Source organism: Mobula hypostoma, chromosome 19 (genome assembly GCF_963921235.1).
Source record: "Mobula hypostoma chromosome 19, sMobHyp1.1, whole genome shotgun sequence".
NCBI lineage: Eukaryota > Metazoa > Chordata > Chondrichthyes > Myliobatiformes > Myliobatidae > Mobula > Mobula hypostoma.
In genome coordinates this window covers 37,556,455-37,577,145 of record NC_086115.1, presented here as the reverse complement: position 1 = coordinate 37,577,145, position 20,691 = coordinate 37,556,455, and the positions used below count along the sequence as shown (strand labels likewise).

The 20,691-nt window shown below is 41.1% G+C and overlaps 1 protein-coding gene across 1 annotated transcript in view; it reads right to left on the bottom strand.

Annotated features, from left to right (window-relative positions):
* The window catches only part of LOC134358974 (myoferlin-like), a 272,012-nt gene extending 251,586 nt beyond the window's left edge, over positions 1–20,426 (bottom strand). The window contains exons 1-3 of the mRNA XM_063071715.1: positions 20,052–20,426; positions 8,378–8,433; positions 7,896–7,987 (exon numbers count right to left, since the gene is read on the bottom strand). Of these exons, the coding sequence (XP_062927785.1) occupies positions 7,896–7,987; positions 8,378–8,433; positions 20,052–20,139 (236 nt within the window). The 5' untranslated portion in view covers positions 20,140–20,426. The remainder of the gene's footprint in view (positions 1–7,895; positions 7,988–8,377; positions 8,434–20,051) is intronic.
* Positions 20,427–20,691: the final 265 nt, after the last annotated feature.

Genomic DNA, 20,691 nt, shown 5'->3' with positions numbered 1-20,691 from the left:
CTGAAGTCTCGTCTTTCCTTGTTAATTCTCCATCACTATTGCATTTATTTATTTATTTAGTGATACAACCGCGCACTCCAGCCCTTTCAGCCAAGCCACCCCAGCATCCCCACAATCCCTGATGAATCACAGCCTAATCATGTGACAATTTTACACAGCCGATTAACCTACTGTTATGCCTTTGGCAGGAAACTGGGGTACCTGAAGTAAACCCACGCATTCCATGAAGAGGACGCACAGAATAGCGCCAGAATTGAACTCCAGAACACCCTCAAGCTGTAATAGCACTGTGCTAGCCCCTACGTTACCATGGCAACTAGTTGGTTGATTAAACAAGTCCCCGCAGCCAAGGTGGGATTTTAAGTCTGATATCTGTGACATTAGTCTAGGCTGAGGCTGGTTTACGACCTCACAAGTTACATTCCTGGTGGTTGTCCATCATGTCCGATGATGACAGAAAACCTGTGCGGGAGAGCTTTTTAAAGTGGAAAAGCCATTGCACTGGGGCAGATCCCCTCTCTCAACCTCAGAAGTCTGGGTCCTGTGGTACGAGCAAGCATCACAAACAGGGGTCTTCCTTGGTTGCAGTGGATGACCATGACGTCTTCTGTTCCTTGTCTTGCCCTTCGCTCTCCACAGAGTGTTGCAGTACCACCTCCTTCCTGGCCATTGGATCTCACTATAGATCTCATCTGCCCAGTCCGCCAGAGCTGACTTCACATGCTAGGATAGGCGTGTCCCTATCTCACCAGGGTATGAGGCCACTGGCTACTGTCACCTTGTTTCGTCTGCTTGTCAAAGTGGTGCGTCAGAGTATAGTTGCTGTCGCATGCAAACAGCTACTTGGAGCCGCAGCTGAGAGCCAATGGAGACCGAGGACAAGTGAACACCCCTGGTAAGGAGCTTGCGTCGATTCTGGGGCAGCTCAAGCCATTGAATTTGGTGCTTTTCGTTGAAGACTGGAGCAACTCTCAATGCGGTCAAACCACAGCTTCAAACTGCGTGTCAAAAAAGGGCCAGATTCTGTATTAGGGTTTCAATAGCCTCAGATCACGTTATTACATCGGCTAATCACTTTCCAAACGTACAGAACATTTAACATTTTCACAAGCTATCACCATTGCATTTAAGGACCAGTAGAAATGGTTGCATTCTTTCTGCACAAACTGAATGACACTGGAATATAATCAATTATGTCATAATGCTTATGGACACACTGAAAATAAGGGCCTCCTGTCTTCTCTGTGCATGCTCACTTGCTACACCCTGCACCATAGCAGTCAGTGGTGAATTGAGCAAATCCTAAAATTAACACAAGCTTAAACCTGCTTAGCAAGAATCTAACTAAACCATAGCAACAACCAGGCATTGGTTACTTGCAGCCTGTCACTCTGCAGACTCAGTTAAAACCAAGTGTGATTAATGCATGCTTAAGGGTTCAACCTTCACACATCATTTGTAACAAGAAAGAAATTCTCAAAATAATTACATGATAGTTTGAAGTTTGATGATCTTGTCAACCAAAAAGGACCAGAGATAAAAATCATAGCAAAATAAATTCAAATCAGTTTGTTTCCACCCTCCTTACCTCTCTCCCCAACCCTTCTCCGTTTAAAAAATATTAAGAAGTGTATCAGGCAATATTATGTCACAACGATAGTAATGCCACATTTGGCATCAGTGCTCAGAAACATTCTTTGATTCTTGTTCAGGCAATCTTTATTTTGTGCTTAGCTCAGTTTTTCTTAAATTCTAGGTTACTATGCTTAAAATGATCACAACAACCAAACACCAAGTTAAAACTAACATGCAAATTTACTTTCCCCATATGGAATTACTTAAAGTTCAACTGAGACTTTTGGCTTGGTGCATTGCAGAAAGTTCATTGGCTCTGAGCCAAAGTCCTTCTCTATCCAGTACATTCATAAACTTTGCAGAAACCAATCAAATGAGCAGATACACACATATCCAATGCAAGTGTAACAAGTCAACGTAGATTTACAAAAGTTAAGCACAAGTTTTTTTAAAGAACATTCCGGAGAACAGAACAAAACCGCTTGGACTTTCTGCAATCCCTGCACTAGAGGCGTGTCCTGTTAAAGCAGTTGCTAGGTGACTTGGTATTTTGCAAGAACAATACCAGGTATAGAACTAACACTGAACAGCTTTTTAAGAGTTTCTCAAGTGATGCCGTAATTATGAGAAATGCAGCACTAACTGGGAAGGGCAGAAATAAAAAGCAGACAAGGAAATGTTTTTAAACAGCACATAAAAAGCAGACATTTGGAACAGGCAACACACAACAGGCACACACACAAAATGCTGGAGGAAATCAGCAGGCCAAGCAGCATCTATGGAAAAAAGTACAGTCCTGCAGAAGGGTTTCGGCCTGAAACATAGACTGTACCTTTTTCTATAGATGCTGAGTTCCTCCAGCATTTTGTTTGTTGCTTGGATTTCCAGCACCTTCAGATTTTCTTTTGTTTGTGATTTGTGAATTGGCATTTGTTTCAAAATAAGAGTTATGACAGAATGTCTTAATAGTTTACAGCACATCCAAATACTTATGCTAATACGAGAGGATATAATTCTAAGGTGGTTGGGGGGGAATGTCAGAGGTAAGTTTATTTGCCTGTTTTTTTTTACATAGAGGGTGCACCGAACACCCTGCTGCATGGAGGATGGTGGTATTAATATTTGGGATATTTAAGAAACTCCTAGACAGGCACATGGCTAATGAAAAAATGGAGGACTCTCTAGGAGGGAAGGGTTAGATTAACCTTAGAGTAGTTTCTAAGTTGGTACAATATTGTAGGCTGAAAGGGCCTGTACTGTGCCCTATGCTACATAGAAATATCCTGTGTTCTATCCCATACGTTATGTTACGTACCCCGTAACTGGGTTGCCAAACCAGCAGAAATGGATCACTCAGTTGGAGTCTGGAGTACTAGAACTAAGAAAGTTTTATTAAAGAAACAAGCAACACAGTAATCGAAAGGATAATAAATGCAACAGTTCAACAATGATAACCACACATGTGCACAGAATTAAGATAACAGCATCAATCAAGCTCTATCGTTGTCTAGGGGTAAATGACCAATTTCAAAATGGCTCAAAGTTCAGTCCAGTTAGTAGTTCAGTTCGCAGTAATCGTTGCCATGGCGATGGACAAGGTGGGGGAAGAGAGACAGAGAGAACAGGAACAACTCATCATTCAGCACAGCTTCACTCACAGACCAGCGAGATTGCTCACGAGCAACTTTTTGGGCAGGTCCTTGGTGATGTCACCTGAGGTCACCGACTGTGACCCCTCCTCCAGATGCGGTCGATCCTCTGCAGTGAACCCGGCACCCAGGCAAGGGCGGACACACACCGGGTTCCCGCTGATCGTACCTTTCCACCCTTGTCGTTGTCTGGTACTTCTCATCCACTCGTGAGAGGCGCACCGCTTCCAGGGTCTCGTTACCTCGGGTGGCGTGTGTGTCCTGTCTTAGCGAACCTGTCCCTTTTTATCCCCCTGCTGGGGTATCGCCTGTCCATCACTTCAAACAGTTCAGGGTTCAAAGGGGGGGAGCCGCTCCAGACAGCTCCCTCTCCCACGTCCCTCCATTACACATCTCCAGACGCTGCTCCATTGTTCCTTATCTCTCCTTCCCCTGAGGGCAGGTGGCAGACCAACTGCTGATGCCACTGATGCTAGCCCAGGCCAGCAAACATCTTAATTTTATGTGTATTCTCGTAACAGTTACCAGAAAGGATTTCTTTTTAATATTCAAACTGCTGATTCCGACTAAGGTTTGAGCCACTCCTGCATTGCAAAACAGGCCTCTACAATCCTGAAAACATCGTGCAACTGTGATCCTCTACCTCTAAACTTTTTCGAACAAGATATGAGACTTACATCACTGATTTTTTTTTGAGGGAACGAATCAAATTTTAAAAAATGGTTTGGTAAAAATTAACACGCAATACTGATAGATAACCAATTATTGCTTTTCTACCTTCTTCAATAGATCAGCCTACAAAGCAGCAAGACTCTTAGCAGTGTGGAGAATCAGAGGGATCTTGGGGTCCAAGTCTACAGGACACTCAAAGCTGCTGCGCAAGTTGATTTTCTGTTTAAGAATGCCACACAGTCACACAGTGCATTGGCCTTCATCAACCGTGGGATCGAATTTAAGAGCTGAGAGGTAATGTTGCAGCTATGCAGGACCCTGGTCAGACCCCACTTGGAGGACTGTGCTCAGTTCTGGTCATCTCACTACAGGAAGAATGTGGAAACCACAGAAAGGGTGGAGATTTACAAGGATGTTGCCTGGATTGGGGAGCATGCCTTATGAGAATAGGTTGAGCAACATAGGATGGGAGGTGACCTGATAGAGGTGTATAAGATGATGGGAAGCATTGATCGTGTGGATAGTCAGAGGCTTTTTCCCAGGGTGGAAATGGCTAGGCCGATAGGGCACAGTTTTAAGGTGCTTGGAAGTAGGTACAGAGATGTCCGGGGTAAGTTGTTGTTGTTTTTTTAAACGCAGGGAGTGGTGAGCGCGTGGAATGGGCTGCCAGCAACGATGGTGGAGGAGGATATAATAGGGTCTTTTAAGAGACTCCTGGATAAGTACATGGAGCTTAGAAAAATAGAGGGTAATGGGTAACCCTAGGTAATTTCTAAAGTAGGTACATGTTCGGCACAGCTTTGTGGGCTGAAGGGCCTGTATTGTGCTGTAGATTTTCTATGTTTCTAAAGCAGTGCATCGCATTCTCTGCACACCCACCAAGCAGGATGTACACTAGTTACACTGTGTAAAGAATTAGCTGACAAAGCTATGAGGCAGCAAAAATAATACAGCATTGCCAAAACACATTCAGCTCCCTCCCCAAACCTTGTGCATTTTCCCAGCCCTTCCTCAATACGCAACTACAATAAAAGGGCTTATGTATCCCAACTTCCACAACAGAATTCAGTTCTCCATCATAGCATATTCAACTAGAAGTTCCATTGACTAGGTTTTTTTAAAAAAAATTATGTAATGGCATTAAAAAGTTAATCCACAATAAATTTTACAGGAAATAAAGATTACAACACAGGAGGCTAAAAAGCCATGGAGATGGTCTCAGTTCAACTATCTAGCCAGTGCCCAACCCCTTGCTCTTTGCCTGACAAATTTTATGAACTGCAGGTCTAAAGAGAGTTACTCATAATGACTAATGAGACAGAAATGTCCTAAGTGTCTCCACCCACTCTTGAACACATGCCAATTTCAGGCAGAAAATGTGAAATTTGTGGAATAAGGCTTCACTTCAAGGAGTTCTCTGTAAACCAGAGAAGCAAATCTCTCTACCCGACTACAAATAGTAATAGGTATATCCTGAAGAGAAGGCATTTTAAATGAAAAGGTGCCTTCTTAGTGAGATTACATGACAGATTTTATTCTTCTCTAAGAAGTGTTCATGCACAGAAAACTGTTTTTAAAGTACATTATAAATTGTGGGAGAGAGATGAAGCAGGGATTTTAAGAAGTGTAAAGATAGGTTGATAGTGGAAATCAAAGTTGAGGATGCAGGAGTGAAGATTGAAGGATTTAAAAGGCAGCAAAGCAACCGAAACCAATGCCAAGCAGAGGCACCAATACCAAGAGAAGCTGCCTGGAGAATAGATATGTAATAATGTGGGATGAGCTCACAAAGAATTTTATTCAGTATCTTGTCTTACAGTTGTTAAGCTAGGAGTGCAGATGAAAAATGTGGATCATGCTGCAACTTGCTCCATTGTGTGCAGTGTGTGAACGAGCAATGTAGGAATCATTGTAGAAAGTAGGAGCCCTCGAGTGTCCTCACCTATTCCAAATGCAAAGAAATCCTACCCCTCAAAATCCCTTCCATTAACTTGCACACCACTGATGCAAAGTCCTTGGGTATATTTAAAGCGGAGGTTAGTAGGTTCCTGATTAGGAAGGGTGTCAAAGGTTACAGGCAGCAGAAACGGGTTGAAAGAGAAAATAAATCAGCTATGATTAAATAGTGCAGCAGATGCAATGGGCTGAATGGCCTCATTCAGCTCTTATGTATTATGGTCTTAAAGCTTAATGGCATGTAATTCTTAAATTATTTTCTTAAATAAAAGGCACAACATCAGCCATTCTTTCAGTACCTCAAGTGCTGACGAAATTCATATTAAGTATCACATTGTTTGGTGTAGGTACACAGAATATGAAATGCCAGAAGCCATCAGTTTGCTGTCCTCATTTGGCTACCACCTGATCTTTCACTTTTATTAAACTTCCATAAAGTTCCCTTGGAATCTCTTCCTATTCATGCACTGTCCAGATTTATTGATATACTTGCACCACCATAAACAACTATGCTGTCCTATGGCAATAAAAGTACAGATGACCACACCCAGAAAATGTAGACCACTTCCCATAACTCTGAAACCACCACTTCTGAGGACAAACTTGCCACCACCTTAAAATGAACCAGCACAACCTTTGTTCAATTCAGGAAATGGGTAGAAAACAAACTTGGCACAAAACCTGTGATCTACCAGACAGCCATAACCCCCGCCTTCCCATGTTTCAGAGAGCTGAGCTACCTCGAGGAGTCATTGGGAAAACACCACAAACAAGACAAAAACTGCCGTTGCTGGAAATCCGAGCAACACACACGAAATGCTGGAGGAACTCAGCAGGCCAGGCAGCATCTATGGAAAGGAGGATAGTCGACATTTCGGACCGAGACCCTTTGTCAGGACTGGAGAAAAAAAAAAGATGAGGAGTCAGAGTTAGGTGGGGGCGGGGGGGAAGAGGGAGGAAGAAATACAAGGAGATAGGTGAAACCGGGAATGGGGGAGGGATGAAGTAAAGACCTAGCAAGTTGGTTGGTGAAAGAGATCCAGGGCAGGAGAAGGAGGAATCTTATAGGAGGACAGAAGGCCATGGAAGAGAGAAAAGGGGGAGGAGCACCAGAAAGTGCAGGCAAGGAGATAACGTGAGAGGGGGATAAAGGGGATGGGAAATGACAGGAGGAGGTGGCCATTACTGGAAGTTTGAGAAATCACTGTTCGTGCTAACAGGTCGGGGGTAACTCAGACGGAATACAAGGTGTTGCTCCTCCAACCTGAGTGTGGCCTCATCGCGACAGTAGAGTAAGGGAAGGAGTACAAGCTTGCAAGTGATTTATGAAACCAACTGAGGGGAAAGGGACTGAAGTGAGAAGCTGGAAGGTGATAGGTGGAAAAGATAATGGACTGAAGAAGGAGCCCGAACGGAGAGCAGAGTAGATCGTGGGAGAAAGGGAAGGTGAAAGAGACCCAAAAGGGAGGTGATTAAATTCAAATTCATGCCTAACCAGTGAACTGGAAAACACAAATTTAAAATAAACTAATCTCAATGCAGGATCAGTTAGGCCTGGCACCAACGGTGGTGCCTTTTCCTCAGCTGGGAAGTGAACCATGACATATGTTTCCAGCAAACAAAATTAAATACAGATCCCAGCTGACATACGAGGAGGTAATGTTCAGCATTTGAAATGAGACCTGACTGCTTATGAATAATAATATGGCAAGTGACCTCAAGGCATTCACAGCTCTAAAAGGCTTTATTTTTTGGATAAAATGACCGGTATCAATTAAGTCAATAGGCTCACGATGCTGATTAGAAAGTAGCATCCAATGGGATATACTACACAATACTGAACAAACAAGCCAAGAATTATTTGGAGCAAAATTAACTGCTCACCAATTCTGCCTTTCCAGACATTTGGAGTGATAGAGCCTTAACTACACCAAAACTTCAAGCTAACCAAGTTGTAAAACACTACATATTGCTTTGATACTGATACACCTCCAATGCAAGAAGACTAGAGGGCATTAAAAAGTTGAATGTTAGAGCACTTACTTATCTTTTCCAATTGTCTCGTAGTCCTTAACCACAACAAGAATTGATGAGGAAGCATTTAGGGCCACTCCCTTCAAATCAAATTCAATTCTCTGTGGGTGAATAAATAAATCAATAGTCAACAAAAATATGAATCAGAATAAACTATACTTCATAATGATTACTATTTTAATATATGCTGAATAATTGAAGTAGTTTGAAGTGGTGGGAATTTTTCATGATAGTCTTCTCTCCGTTGTTTTTTTGGAAACAAGCAGAAATGAGAGATCATCAGATCAACACTTATCATTGAAAAGTGAATTGTAAAATTCATTTTACTGTTACAAAGTCATATTCACACAGATTGTAAAGTTATAGAACTGTAGCTGTGCAGTACTTAGTGAGTCCCAAATTTCAGACTATAGTCTTCAGAGTGACAAAATCAGACATTGTTTCAAACAGGTTTTAAATTTAAGAATACATCTTTGTCGAAGGAGTCTCACCTCATTCCACACAGGATTCAATTCATTATCAACTGACTTGGTTTTCTTCTTTTCATCTGAAATAGTTAAATGTTACATTTATAAGGTGAAATGCAAAGGAAAAAAAAAATCACATTGAAAAGCATTATATATGACCCACAATTTACCAGATGATTTGACTACCTAATTTTCAAGCCAGTAGGATAATTTTGGTATACATTTGTTTTTGAGTGGGGAAATAAGACAATAATCAACTATTTTAGGTACTAATAAATTACTAAAGTCAAATGATGTCAATATTAAACCATTTCAAACACTCAGTATCCGCTAAAGAGACGAGTTCTTAATGTTAGTCATTTCCCCGGCAACCTGTTCTGAAACAGTAATGACAGCTTATCTGCTCAACACTTACTCCCAGATGACAAATTCAGGGGAATTAATGGATCAGTTGTGATCTGTCTGAATGATCGAGCAGGTGCAAATCAAAATAACTTATTCCTATTTCTAATTCCCATCATCATGTACATCAAAAAAAATCTTCAACCAACATATTAGCAATTTAGAAAATGAATAAATGTCTTCTTGCTTGCAAATTCATTACAAGACCATAAAATACAGGAGCAGAATCAGTCCTTCAAGCCATTCAATCATGGCTGATTATTTTAACCCCCACTCCATTTTCTTGCCTTCTCCCCAAAACCTTTAATTAATCAAGGACTCGAATATACAGTACTTAGAGGTGGCCTCTGTGGCACCAAATTCCACTGATTCACCACACTCTACATTAGGGGGTGAAGAATCCTGTCATTCTTTATGTTCCTCCAGGTAGAATTTTAATCATATCCTTTAATATTTCCTCAGATACTCAGGTCTCTTAAAGAAAATTGTACCAAAACCAAACTAGAAATAATATTTGTTTACACACATCTGAATTGAATGCACTTTACTTCCTCGGCACTGTAGTATTTGCCTTCTTTAGGACTCTTGAATACGCCCCAATAATACAGTACTGTTTATTCATACCTCAATAACTCCCTCAGTAGCAGGTAAATTGCAGTACACGTTGATTCACAAGAGTTGATGTGTCTGCAAATACGCCCATTTACAATAATGAGAACATTAGCTGGCTAAATTACCATCAGGATGTTCGTAGAAGCAGAAGAGTAAACAAGATAAAAGCAAACATTGAAAATTTTCTAAAGGAACTTTCACCCCAGTAAATTCTCAAGTATTTTTTAAAAATAAATTCCACCATGTACAAATTACTGAATTAATTCCAATCTGTTCTTTTTATTTTAAGTAATGTGTAGGCAAACCATTTCCAAACCATTCCATTTGCAGAGCAAAACCTGAAATGTCTAATACTCCATGCAATTTCTTAACTATCTATGAATAATGCTGTAGTTGTGTGAAGTACAATAGAGCAAGCTCGATGGGCTGGATGGCTTAATTATGCTCCTAAGTCTTATGGTCTAATACAAAATGTCATCCTTACTATACTTAGAAACAAAGACGTGATAGCATCTAACAAAAGAAACAGAATCTCATGATCAATCAGTTGCCCCTCAAGGCACTACACTGTAGGCAGAATTCTCTCCGCAACCTTCAGAGATGACTTGACTAAAAAGGAGGGATTAAAATCTCCAGCCTAATCAATTTGTCAGTTAGCAGAAAGTATATTGTGGGTCACAATGTCAGTGGTGTGGGGAGACACACACACACACACACATTAGGACATTAGGGTTGGGGAAGGGAAAATAAACAGGGCAAAGAAAAGTCTGGCTTTTGAATGGAATAGACTGGGAACTGGGCCTTGTTCAGAACCAAATGGAAATCTACCTAAAACTTCACAAATGTCGACTAGTTTCTTCACTCCTAACCCACTCACTGCAAGTATTAGCAAGCTCATCCATCAAATAAAGCCTTTTATTGAAACAGGGAGAAAAAGTTTGACCAACATTTGTATTGCATTAGCATTCTTAAATAATAATTTCTGCGTTCAAAATATTGTGTCAGTAGCGGACTAAATTTGCTAATTTGTAATTAGTTTAAAAAAAGAACAGCAGTGGAAAATTACTTTTCTATTAATTTGCCTGAAATTTAATTTCATGCTAGTCAAGCACTATAAACATTCAATTTTGCAGTAGGAAAATTGCAATTTTACTATTAATAATACATTTCAAAATCAGTTATGCACTACTTTGAATGGGGCTGGACTACAAACTGATAGACAAACATTGTTCCAAATACTGGGCAGATATCTTGAGACTGTAAGCATTCGAGCGAAACCTGGAAGAGGTATGTAACAGACAGGGTATACATCCCTTTTCCAGGGATTACATCAATGACTTTGATTCCCAAACTCCGCATCTTCATGTTTACAGTACAGGCTTAAAATGAAAAATATTTGCAACAGATATCACGATGCAAGGTTTGTTGTTGTAAATATTAGAAAGGGAAATCCCAATCATTACTGTTCAATATATTACATTTTAAAGGAGGTCACAGACTCTCATGTCTCATGATTTAAACTTTGAAGTAGTAATTAATGATAAATTAAACACAAGGTTCAAGGTTGTTTAAGCAACACACACAAAAAGTGCTGGTGAATGCAGCAGGCCAGGCAGCCTCTATAGGAAGAGGTACAGTTGATGTTTCGGGCTGAGACCCTTCGTCAGGACTAACTGAAAGAAGAGATAGTAAGAGATTTGAAAGTGGGAGGAGGAGGGGGAGATCTGAAATAATAGAAGACGAGGGGGAGGGATGGAGCTAAGAGCTGGACAGTTGATTGGCAAAAGGGATATGAGGCTGGAGAAGGGAGAGGATCATGGTATGGGAGGCCTAGGGAGAAAGAAAGGGGGAGGGGGAAGCCCAGAGGATGGGCAAGGAGTGAGAGGGACAGAGGGAGAAAAAAAAGAGAATTTAAAAAAAAAATAACGGATGGGGTATGAAGGGGAGGTGGGGCATTAGCGGAAGTTAGAGAAGTCAATGTTCATGCCATCAGGTTGGAGGCTACCCAGACGGAATATAAGGTGTTCCTCCAACCTGAGTGTGGCAGTAGAGGAGGCCGTGGATAGACATAACGGAATGGGAATTCCACGTCCCATTCCCATTCTGATATGTCTATCCACGGCCTTCTCTACTGTCAAGATGAAGCCACACTCGGGTTGGAGGAACAACACCTTATATTCCGTCTGGGTAGCCTCCAACCTGATGGCATGAACATTAACTTCCCCAACTTCCATTAATGCCCCACCTCCCCCTTGTACCCCATCCGTTATTTATTTATTATTAATTATTATTTTCTTCTCTCTCTCCTTTTTCTCCCTCTGTCCCTCTGACTGTACCCCTTGCCCATCCTCTGGGTTTTTTTCCCCTCCCCCTTTTCCTTCTCCCTGGGCCTCCTGTCCCATGATCCTCTCATATCCCTTTTGCCAATCACCTGTCCAACTCTTGGTTCCATCCCTCCCCCTCCTGTCTTCTCCTATCATTTTGGATCTCCCCCTCTCCCTCCCACTTTCAAATCTCTTACTATCTCTTCTTTCAGTTAGTCCTGACGAAGGGTCTCGGCTCGAAACGTCGACTGTACCTCTTCCTAGAGATGCTGCCTGGCCTGCTGCATTCACCAGCATTTTTTGTGTGTTGCTTGAATTTACAGCATCTGCAGATTTCCTCGTGTTCAAGATTGTCTAATGTCATTTTCCAGACACAAGTGTAAAGGAGAACGAAATAATTGTTACTCCGGATCTGATGCAGCACAAAAGAAACTCACTAAGATAAAGAACAGAATGATAACAAAATATATAAACACATAAGGTAGCTTATATTATTGATTGTGTGCTGGCCAGTGGGGTACTGGCATCCGCACTAGACTATGAGGCGAGTGGTCCCGGGTTCGAATCCAGCACCAGTAAAGAACAGAAAACTGATTGCGGACATCAGAAAGGGTAAGATGAGGGAACACACACCAGTTCTTGTCGAGGGATCAGAAGTGGAGAGAGTGAGCAATTTCAAGTTCCTGGGTGTCAATATCTCTGAGGATCTATCCTGGACCCAACATATCGATGCAGCTACAAAGAAGGCACAACAGTGGCTACATTTCATGAGGAGTTTGAGGAGGTTTGGTATGTCACCAAAGACTCTCACAAATGTCTACAGATGTAACGTGATGAGCATTCCCACTGGCTGCATCACCTTTTGGTATGAGGGAGAGTTGCTACTGCACAGGGTCGAAATAAGCTGCAGAGAGTTGTAAACTTAGTCAGCGCCACCATAGGCTCTAGCGTCCATAGTATCTGGGATATCTTCAAGGAGCGATATCTCAAAAAGGCTACATCCATCATTAAAGACCTCATCACCCAAGTCATTGCTACCATCAGGAAAGAGGTACAGAAGCCTGAAGGCACACATTCAATGATTTTGGAAATAAATATCAAATATATATATATTTGATATTTATATTTTGTTATTAAACCCATTTCTGATTCTGACATAACTGACAGAGAATGATAAAGTGGTCGTGTTGGGGTGTGGAGGGGTGGAGGTGTTGATCATCCTCACTGCTTCATGAAAGTACTGTTTTTGAGTCTGGTGGTGTTAGAGTGTGTGCTGTGTATCCTCCTCCTGATGGGAATGGGACAAACAGCACATAGACAGGGCGAGTAGGATCCCTCACGTTACATGCCCTTTTCCGGCACCTTTCCATATATACATCTTAGATGGCAGGTAGACTGGTGCCGATGATGCATCGGGTAGTTTTAACTACCTGTCGTAGAGCCTTCCTGTCCTCCACAGTGCAGTTTCATTGTGGATGATCAGCCATGATCACAGTGAATGGTGGTGCTGGCTCGAAGGGCTGAATGGCCTACTCCTGCACCTATTGTCTATTGTTTCTGTACCATGCAGTGATGCAGCTTGTTAGGATGCTCTCTACTGCACATCTGTAGAATGACACGAGTGTGGACATGGATAGTTCTACTCTCTTCCGCCTCCTCGGCACGTAGACGCACTGGTGAGTTTTCCTGATTGCGTATAATGCGTTTTGTGACCATGAGACGTTGTGAGATGTGCATTCCCAGGAGTTTCAAACTGCTTGCTGGTTCCACTGCTGTACCACCAATGTAAAGAAGGGTGTGAGAGGTGCAAATCTCCTGAAGTTGATAACCATCTCCTTTATCTAACTGACATTGAGGCAGAGGTCACTTGCCTGGCACCAAGCCTTGAGCTCCTCCACCTCCTCCCACAAACAATCTGAAGAATAATTCTTAACAGTGAAAACAGAGAGCAGAAAAGAGTGAACGTCACAGTTATATTTAATCAAAACAAAATCTGTGGAATGTTTTGTTTTGTGATTTCTTTTGATGATATCCACTCTTTGGTACGGTAAATTTTAAGAGCACTTGCTCCCTTTGCAGTCTCAGCTGGCTGCTCTTCATCTGGCCCAAAGACCATACAGATATCACAGGCAATCTAGATCCCCTTATCACCTCAGAAATCTACCATGAGGTAATTGAACAGCAAAAAATATCCAACTGAGAAGTTAATCTTATTGCACGGGGCGCTGATCCCAATTGCGACACTCCAGACGGAGGCCATCTAACTCAGCACAAGTCAGATAGTATATCAGCAATATGTTTTCTTACTCGAGCATACACGATGTTGAAAGAAGGATTGTTGTCTGCTGGCTGCTTCCTCTATGTCAAGGGTTCCCAACCTTTCTTATGCCATGGACCAATACCATTGAGCAAGGGGCCCATGGGCACCGGGTTAGGAACCCCTGCTCTAGAATCCAAAATCGGGGAACATAATTTTAAGACAAGCCTTGGAAGGACACAAATACCCTCTTGTGAGAGGTTGCAAATTTTAGTCCCATCTCATTTGGATGGCTGTAGCCAAGGCCAGACGGAGTTATTTTCTTGGACACCAAGGAAATTAGAAGATATAAATAAAGGTTCATAAAATGAACATGACGTGGGAACAACCAAAATACAGAATATCAGAAGGGTCTTGGAGTTTTCTGAAACAAAGCCACAATGCTAGAAATTAGGTTAGGCAGCATCTGTGGAAAGCAAAATGGAGTTAAATGTTTCAGGTAGAAGACCCTTTGTCGGAACGAGGAAAGTTGCCGAGAAGAGTTAGCAACTCTGGCGAAGGATGGTGTTGTGTATTGAATATTTCAGTAGTATTTGAATAATATTGTAAATATATTGTTTGATTAAGTATTCTCATTCATTTAAGTCATTCATTGCAGGTTATATGTAAAAATACATGAATTGCAGACATTATGATGCTACCACACGATACATGCGTGCCTCGCTTAAAGTAAAAAAAGCAAACTAAGACTGGCATCTCCTATTTTTCCTCTCAATTAGTGTTATGTTTGGCATTACAAAACATAACAGTGACAGTGAGGCGTTTTTAAAAATGAACCCAAGATGACTACCTACCAATGGAATTGCAGGGAAACATTCAAGTTTAAAAAAAAGACATGATCAAGTTTCAAAAAAAGGCAGAAAATGGAAGAATTCACAAGTTCATCATCAGTGAGTACCAGATGACAATAATTAAAAAAGCAGAATTGGCTGGCTACATTGGAAAGATTGGCCATTCCATGACACAATAGATAACTGGAAATTGTACACAGAATGGATTGAACAGCACTTTAAAACAAATGGAATAGCCAGTGAGAAACAAGTACCAGTTTTGCTTAGTGCATTGAATTTAAAAGCATATAGTTTGCTTAAGAGTTTGACTGCTCTAACCAAGTCAGCAGAAATGAGTTTTGCTGATATTGTGAAAGCAATGCAGGAACATTTAGAACTGAAACCATTGTTGATTGCAGAACTCTTAACGATTAAGGAAAGGGGGTCCAGTTCAGCGTACATGGCTGAACTGAAGTTGTCAGTTTGGTAATGGGCTTAATGATGCACAGACAATGTTTAATTTGTGGAATCTTACAAGAAAGCATTCAAAAACACCTTCTAACTGAAGTACAATTTACATTTAAAAGAGCAGTTGAAATTGCTGTTTTAATGGAAACAGCAGATAGAGATGCAATTGAGTTGCAGTCAGGAATGAATGTGAGCATGAACAAAATTGTAGCATCTAGATGGAAGCCTATTTGGCTGAACAAATAGTGTTATTGTTGTCTCAGGGGCTCTCATACACCAGGCCAATGCAGGTTTCAACACAAAACTTACAGAAAATGCAACAACGTAGGACACATATAAAGAGCATGTCAGGGAGACCAAAGGAGTGGTCTGACTACAACAGTTTTTGTAGGCAACGTATCTGAGAAAGCTTCTGATATATTAATCAGGCAGTCACTTGCTAAATGTGGCTTGGGTTTAAGCAGGAAGAGAGCTCAAGGAGTTTTAGGAATACTGCAAGCATTCAGCTTTTGTGGTTATAAAGAACTAGAACCTACACTGCGAGCATTAAGGTTATTGCATAAACTTCAAACGAGATACAAAAAGCTACTTGTAAAAGTAGACGCAAAGACCAAAGCCCAGCAGGATGAATGGTAGGCCAAAAAGAAAGAGTCAATGGAGATACGAAAACAGATGATTTGTCAGATGATGTTCTGGATGAGGAGACTAAGGGGATGGATCAGTTTGGAAAGGGAGCAACAGAAGGATTAATAAGAGAATACTCCAGTGAAATAAATGCACCTTCCCAAGATCAAGATGCACATCTTCAAAAGAAGATAAAGGGAAATAAGTGCTTTGGAAATGGAAGAGGATAAACGAGACCCAATTTCTCGAGAAATTTGCTAATTCAGATATACTGACAAGAAAATAGAAATTGAAAATGAGAGAAGAGAGAAAGAAAGTGAGTGAGAAAGAATAAGGTATGAAAAAGAGAAAGAAAAAGAGCCAGGACCCAGAGAGAGGTGAGGAATGAAGTAGATCTAGAGCTGTCAGAACCACTTCCTGCAGTCTCGGAGTCAAATGAGGAGGAAGCCCCAGAACCTGAGATTGTTTCACAGCCACAAGTCTCACCTGCCAAGCAGAGTAACCTCCCTTGTCAGGAAAGATGTTATCCCTCAAAAGTAAGAAATCCTCCACATTGATTAAATCTCTAGGCCCAAACGGGCCAATTTAAAACTTACTATGCTGCAGATGTCTGTATATAGTAGTTGCATTGTCAAGTATATTATGCGTATATTTGAGATGTACTCTCTATTGAGTTGGAGTTTACAGCTAAGCAGGAAGGAGTATTGTGTATTTAATATTTCTGTAGTATTTGAGTAAGCCTAAATATATTGTTTGTTTAGGCATTCTTGTTCATTTTAATAATTCATTATGTGTTGTATGTAAAAATACACAAATTGCATACATCATGACGCTACCACATGATACATGTGCACCTTCACTCGGCTCTCATTTTTCCTAAGACATAGGAGCAGAATTAGGCCATTTGGTCCATTGAGTCTGTCCCACCATTTCACCATGACTGATCCATTTCCCTTTCAACCTCATTCTCCTGCTTTCTCACAGCAACCTTTCCAGAACCTAATTTCTCTTGAGTCAGTTTTACGTTTGGAGTTACAGAATATTGCAGATGGAATATCTGTGATGGGTTACAGCCAGGGCTGCCATGGGAACAAGTTATTTTATGGGTAATTGAAGAATTGCAGGAAATATGATGCATTGGCAAATAACAGACTACAGTGCTCTAATGGAGAGGCAAAGTAAAACAAATAGAAATTTTAAGCTCAAATCACAGGCAGAAGACTTACAACAAAAAGTTTGTTCTAATATAGAAGGAGAAAGTAGGTCATCATAAGTTGTAGAATTCAGTATCAGTGCAGTTTTCTGTACATGTGCTCAGATAGAAGTCGAGGTCCCTTTCCTCAAGCTCGCATTAGGACTCCTTGTAACAATGATGGAGACCAGACACACATAGGTCAACTTGAGAGCGGAATAGAAAATCTGAGTGACTGGTAAAAGGTAGCTATTGATCATCTGTGGTCTGAATGCAGGTGCTCTACCAAGGAGTTACCCCATCTACTCATTTTCTCCAACACTGTAGATCACATTGCTAACTTCAAACGCAATTCACTAGACTGGCAGAAGCGCAAGTAAATCTTTGCTTCTTTTCCCACATGTAAAGGCTGCTCGAGTCTTGGATGGTGGAAGGGAAATACAAGGGCAGTTTTGCATTTGCTGTGGTTGCATGGGAAGTGCATAGAGCAGAAAGTGACCAGTGAGATTGAAGAATAGACCAGAGAAGAGAATAGTCCCTTCAAAGTACATGAAAGGATGCAGAATACCGAAGATGGCAGAAATTATGAAAAATTATAAAATTTTGGTTCTGCTGCACATTGAGTGTAATTAATGCCTTCAAGAAAATGAAACTTGAGGTAGTATTTCATAACGTGTACTTTGATAACAAATCTTACCCGTACTTTGATCCCATGACAAGAAAGATGTTGAAGTGCAGGAGAGGATTACCAGGATTCTCCTCAAGTACAAAAGGACACGCACTCAAGGTAAAAAGAGGAATCATAAAGGAAATAAAAAAGCATGGAGAGTGGTAGGTGCCTGGAACAAATACTCTGGTGGTGTTTAAGAATTGGATTGAATTGACCTTATTTCTTACATCCTTCATATACGTGAGCAGTAAAAATCTTTACGTTATGTCTCCATCTAAAGGTGCAATCATAGTAATTTATAATAAATAGAACAGTTAATGGAATATAGAGTACACCCAAGTCAGCAGGAGATCACTCTGATGGCCTGGTGGAAGAAGCTGTCCCAGAGCCTGTTGGTCCTGGTTTTTATGCTGCGGTACCGCCTCCCGGATGGTAGCAGCTGGAATAGATTGTGGTTGGGGTGGTTTGGGCTCCCAATAATCCTACGGGCCCTTTTTACACACCTGTCCTTGTAAATGTCCTGAATCATGGGAAGTTCACAACTACAGATGTGCTGGGCTGACCACATCATTCTCTGCAGAGTCCTGCGATTAAGGGAGGTACAGTTCCCATACCAGGCAGTGATGCAGCCAGTCAGGCTGTTAGGTAGGCACATGAATATGAATAGACGGACATATGCATGCAGAAGAGATCTAATTAAATTGAACGTTGTGTTTGGTGTAGACATCGTGGGATAAACATCTTGTCTCTGTACTTTTCTATGATCTATTGAATTCAGAGTCTGGTGTGGCAGAAGATGAAACTGCAGAAACTCAGTTTTTCCTTTGTCAAAGAGTGGGGGAAGAGAACAGAGATGCAGAAGACAGATGAAATGCAATGGAGGCCTTTGGCCATCAGTGCCAAGCGAATTGTGTAGAAATTTTCAGAAAAAATACAACAGAGGTAAGGAACTAGGAGAACTGAATCCTTCCAAGAGGCAGAGGGGGATGGTCAAAATAGGTCAGGTGCTCAAATGTTTTTCATCACATCCATTGACAGTGAAAAAAAAAACCGAAAGAGAAATCAGATGCATCATATGAAAGTAAGGAATAGGGTGAAAATTAGCTGCAAACCTAATTAAATATGGGGACAGGAAGCAGTTTCAATATACAGTAGTTGTCAATCTATTGGGAGTACCCAAGGGTGGAGTCATCCCACAATTCAAATAAAACTGGACCAATCTAACTTTGTACCCTTTCCACAGCTACAGCTTTGGTCAAGAGATAGCCAGTGGAGTTGAAATTGTTCCCTGTGAGACCTGTTAAGTACTTCCAGAATTTTCTGTTTATGTTTCTGATTTCCAGCACTTACAGTTTATTTAATGCTTGTGATTTTTCCCCCTCTCTTTTCCTCACAAGCTTGGCCATTTTGCTAACTCGATAAGCCAGCAAATAGAAAGGTGTCACCCACGCTTTCCTTTTAAAGATTAATTTTTATCTCCAGTTTATTAACAACATAAAATTTAGGATAGTCCTGAAGAATTCCTGCTTGTTTACACAAGTAGGCAGGGGAGAAAGACATAGTCTGTTAATAACTGGCCCAATAAATAGGAGGAGCTTCGATCAACTTAGGACAAACTATGCAAGAAAAATGTTTGTTTTATGTTTTGACATGGATGGCGTACTGAGTGAGGGATTTATGGTTCAATATACAATGTCTACAATGACACTTAAAGAACATTAAACATTTCCAGTCAACGAGGAAGTTGGCTTGTATGTGTATATCCCTCCTACTAATGTAAGAGTAGAAATGTTAACCCATTGAAGGATAAAGAGCTTTGGAGTTAATATTAAAAAAGCTGTAGAAATCAGTTTTAGCTTATGTTAATCTGATTTCCCAAACTATTTAGGACGAAATACGGGAACATGCAACGTGAGTTATTCCTTAAAATGGTTTCCCAAACTTAGCTTTCCAATATTAGCAAGCGACCACGCCTTAAAAGGCAAAAGTGAAAATTTTAAATGAATTCACGAATTAGGAAGTTGCGTGTGGGCAGGGAAAGAGAGAGGTAAGTATTGGCGACAGGACGGAGTTTGACTAGGATTTTATCACAAATAACAATCTATCCTCCCCACTGTTCAGAAGTTTGGGCGGAGAAGCGGCGCAGTCACACATCCATCGGCAACTTTAAAGAATCGCCGAATTAAAAGAAAATTCCTTTTTACGAACTGCTTTAATAAAAGATTAATCGAATTCCTCCAACAACGTCTGACGGCCGTGCAGTTAATGTTGTGGTATTTCTGGAACACAGATTGTGAATATTAAAAAAAACCCACTTACCTTTAAAAATGATCGATACTATCGGGTCGGGCGTTCCAAATGTTGACGATGGAAGATTACTAGCTGATTCTACTATTAAACGAAGCATTTTGACATTCCCAAACAGCAAGCACGAATGTGTGCAACGGCCGGGTTCAGCCTGACATCGTCAATGCATCTACCACCTCCCCAGTGGTGAAAGGGGAAATGATTCACAGGCTAGTAATGAGATCTTTAATGAGAGATGCATAGGTTGAGGCGGATTGGTTACCACACCTGGAAGCCAGTACCTGCGCCACCTACACAAGGGCTACCACCGAAAAACACCCCACGGAACGCGAGCTGCAAAAAGTATTGCCACGTAGCGCATAAGTAAACGGGAACTTCTCAAAACCAGTGGAAAATTCGTGGATGTGCCTCGGGAAAGCCTTAGTTAACTTGTTCAAGCGTCACAGCTGTTGAATGAGTGTCTTGATAACTCACTGTTGTAATCCTACCGCTGGCCATAAACTCTGCCAATTACTATAGTCAATAATTAAGCATTTTTTAAAAACTACGCCTTAACCTAATAAGGGAAATTATGGTAGTGGTCAACACACGACAGAAAGCCGCCAAATATAATATTCTTAAGTTAGAATAGAGTTAGACACGGCCATGAACC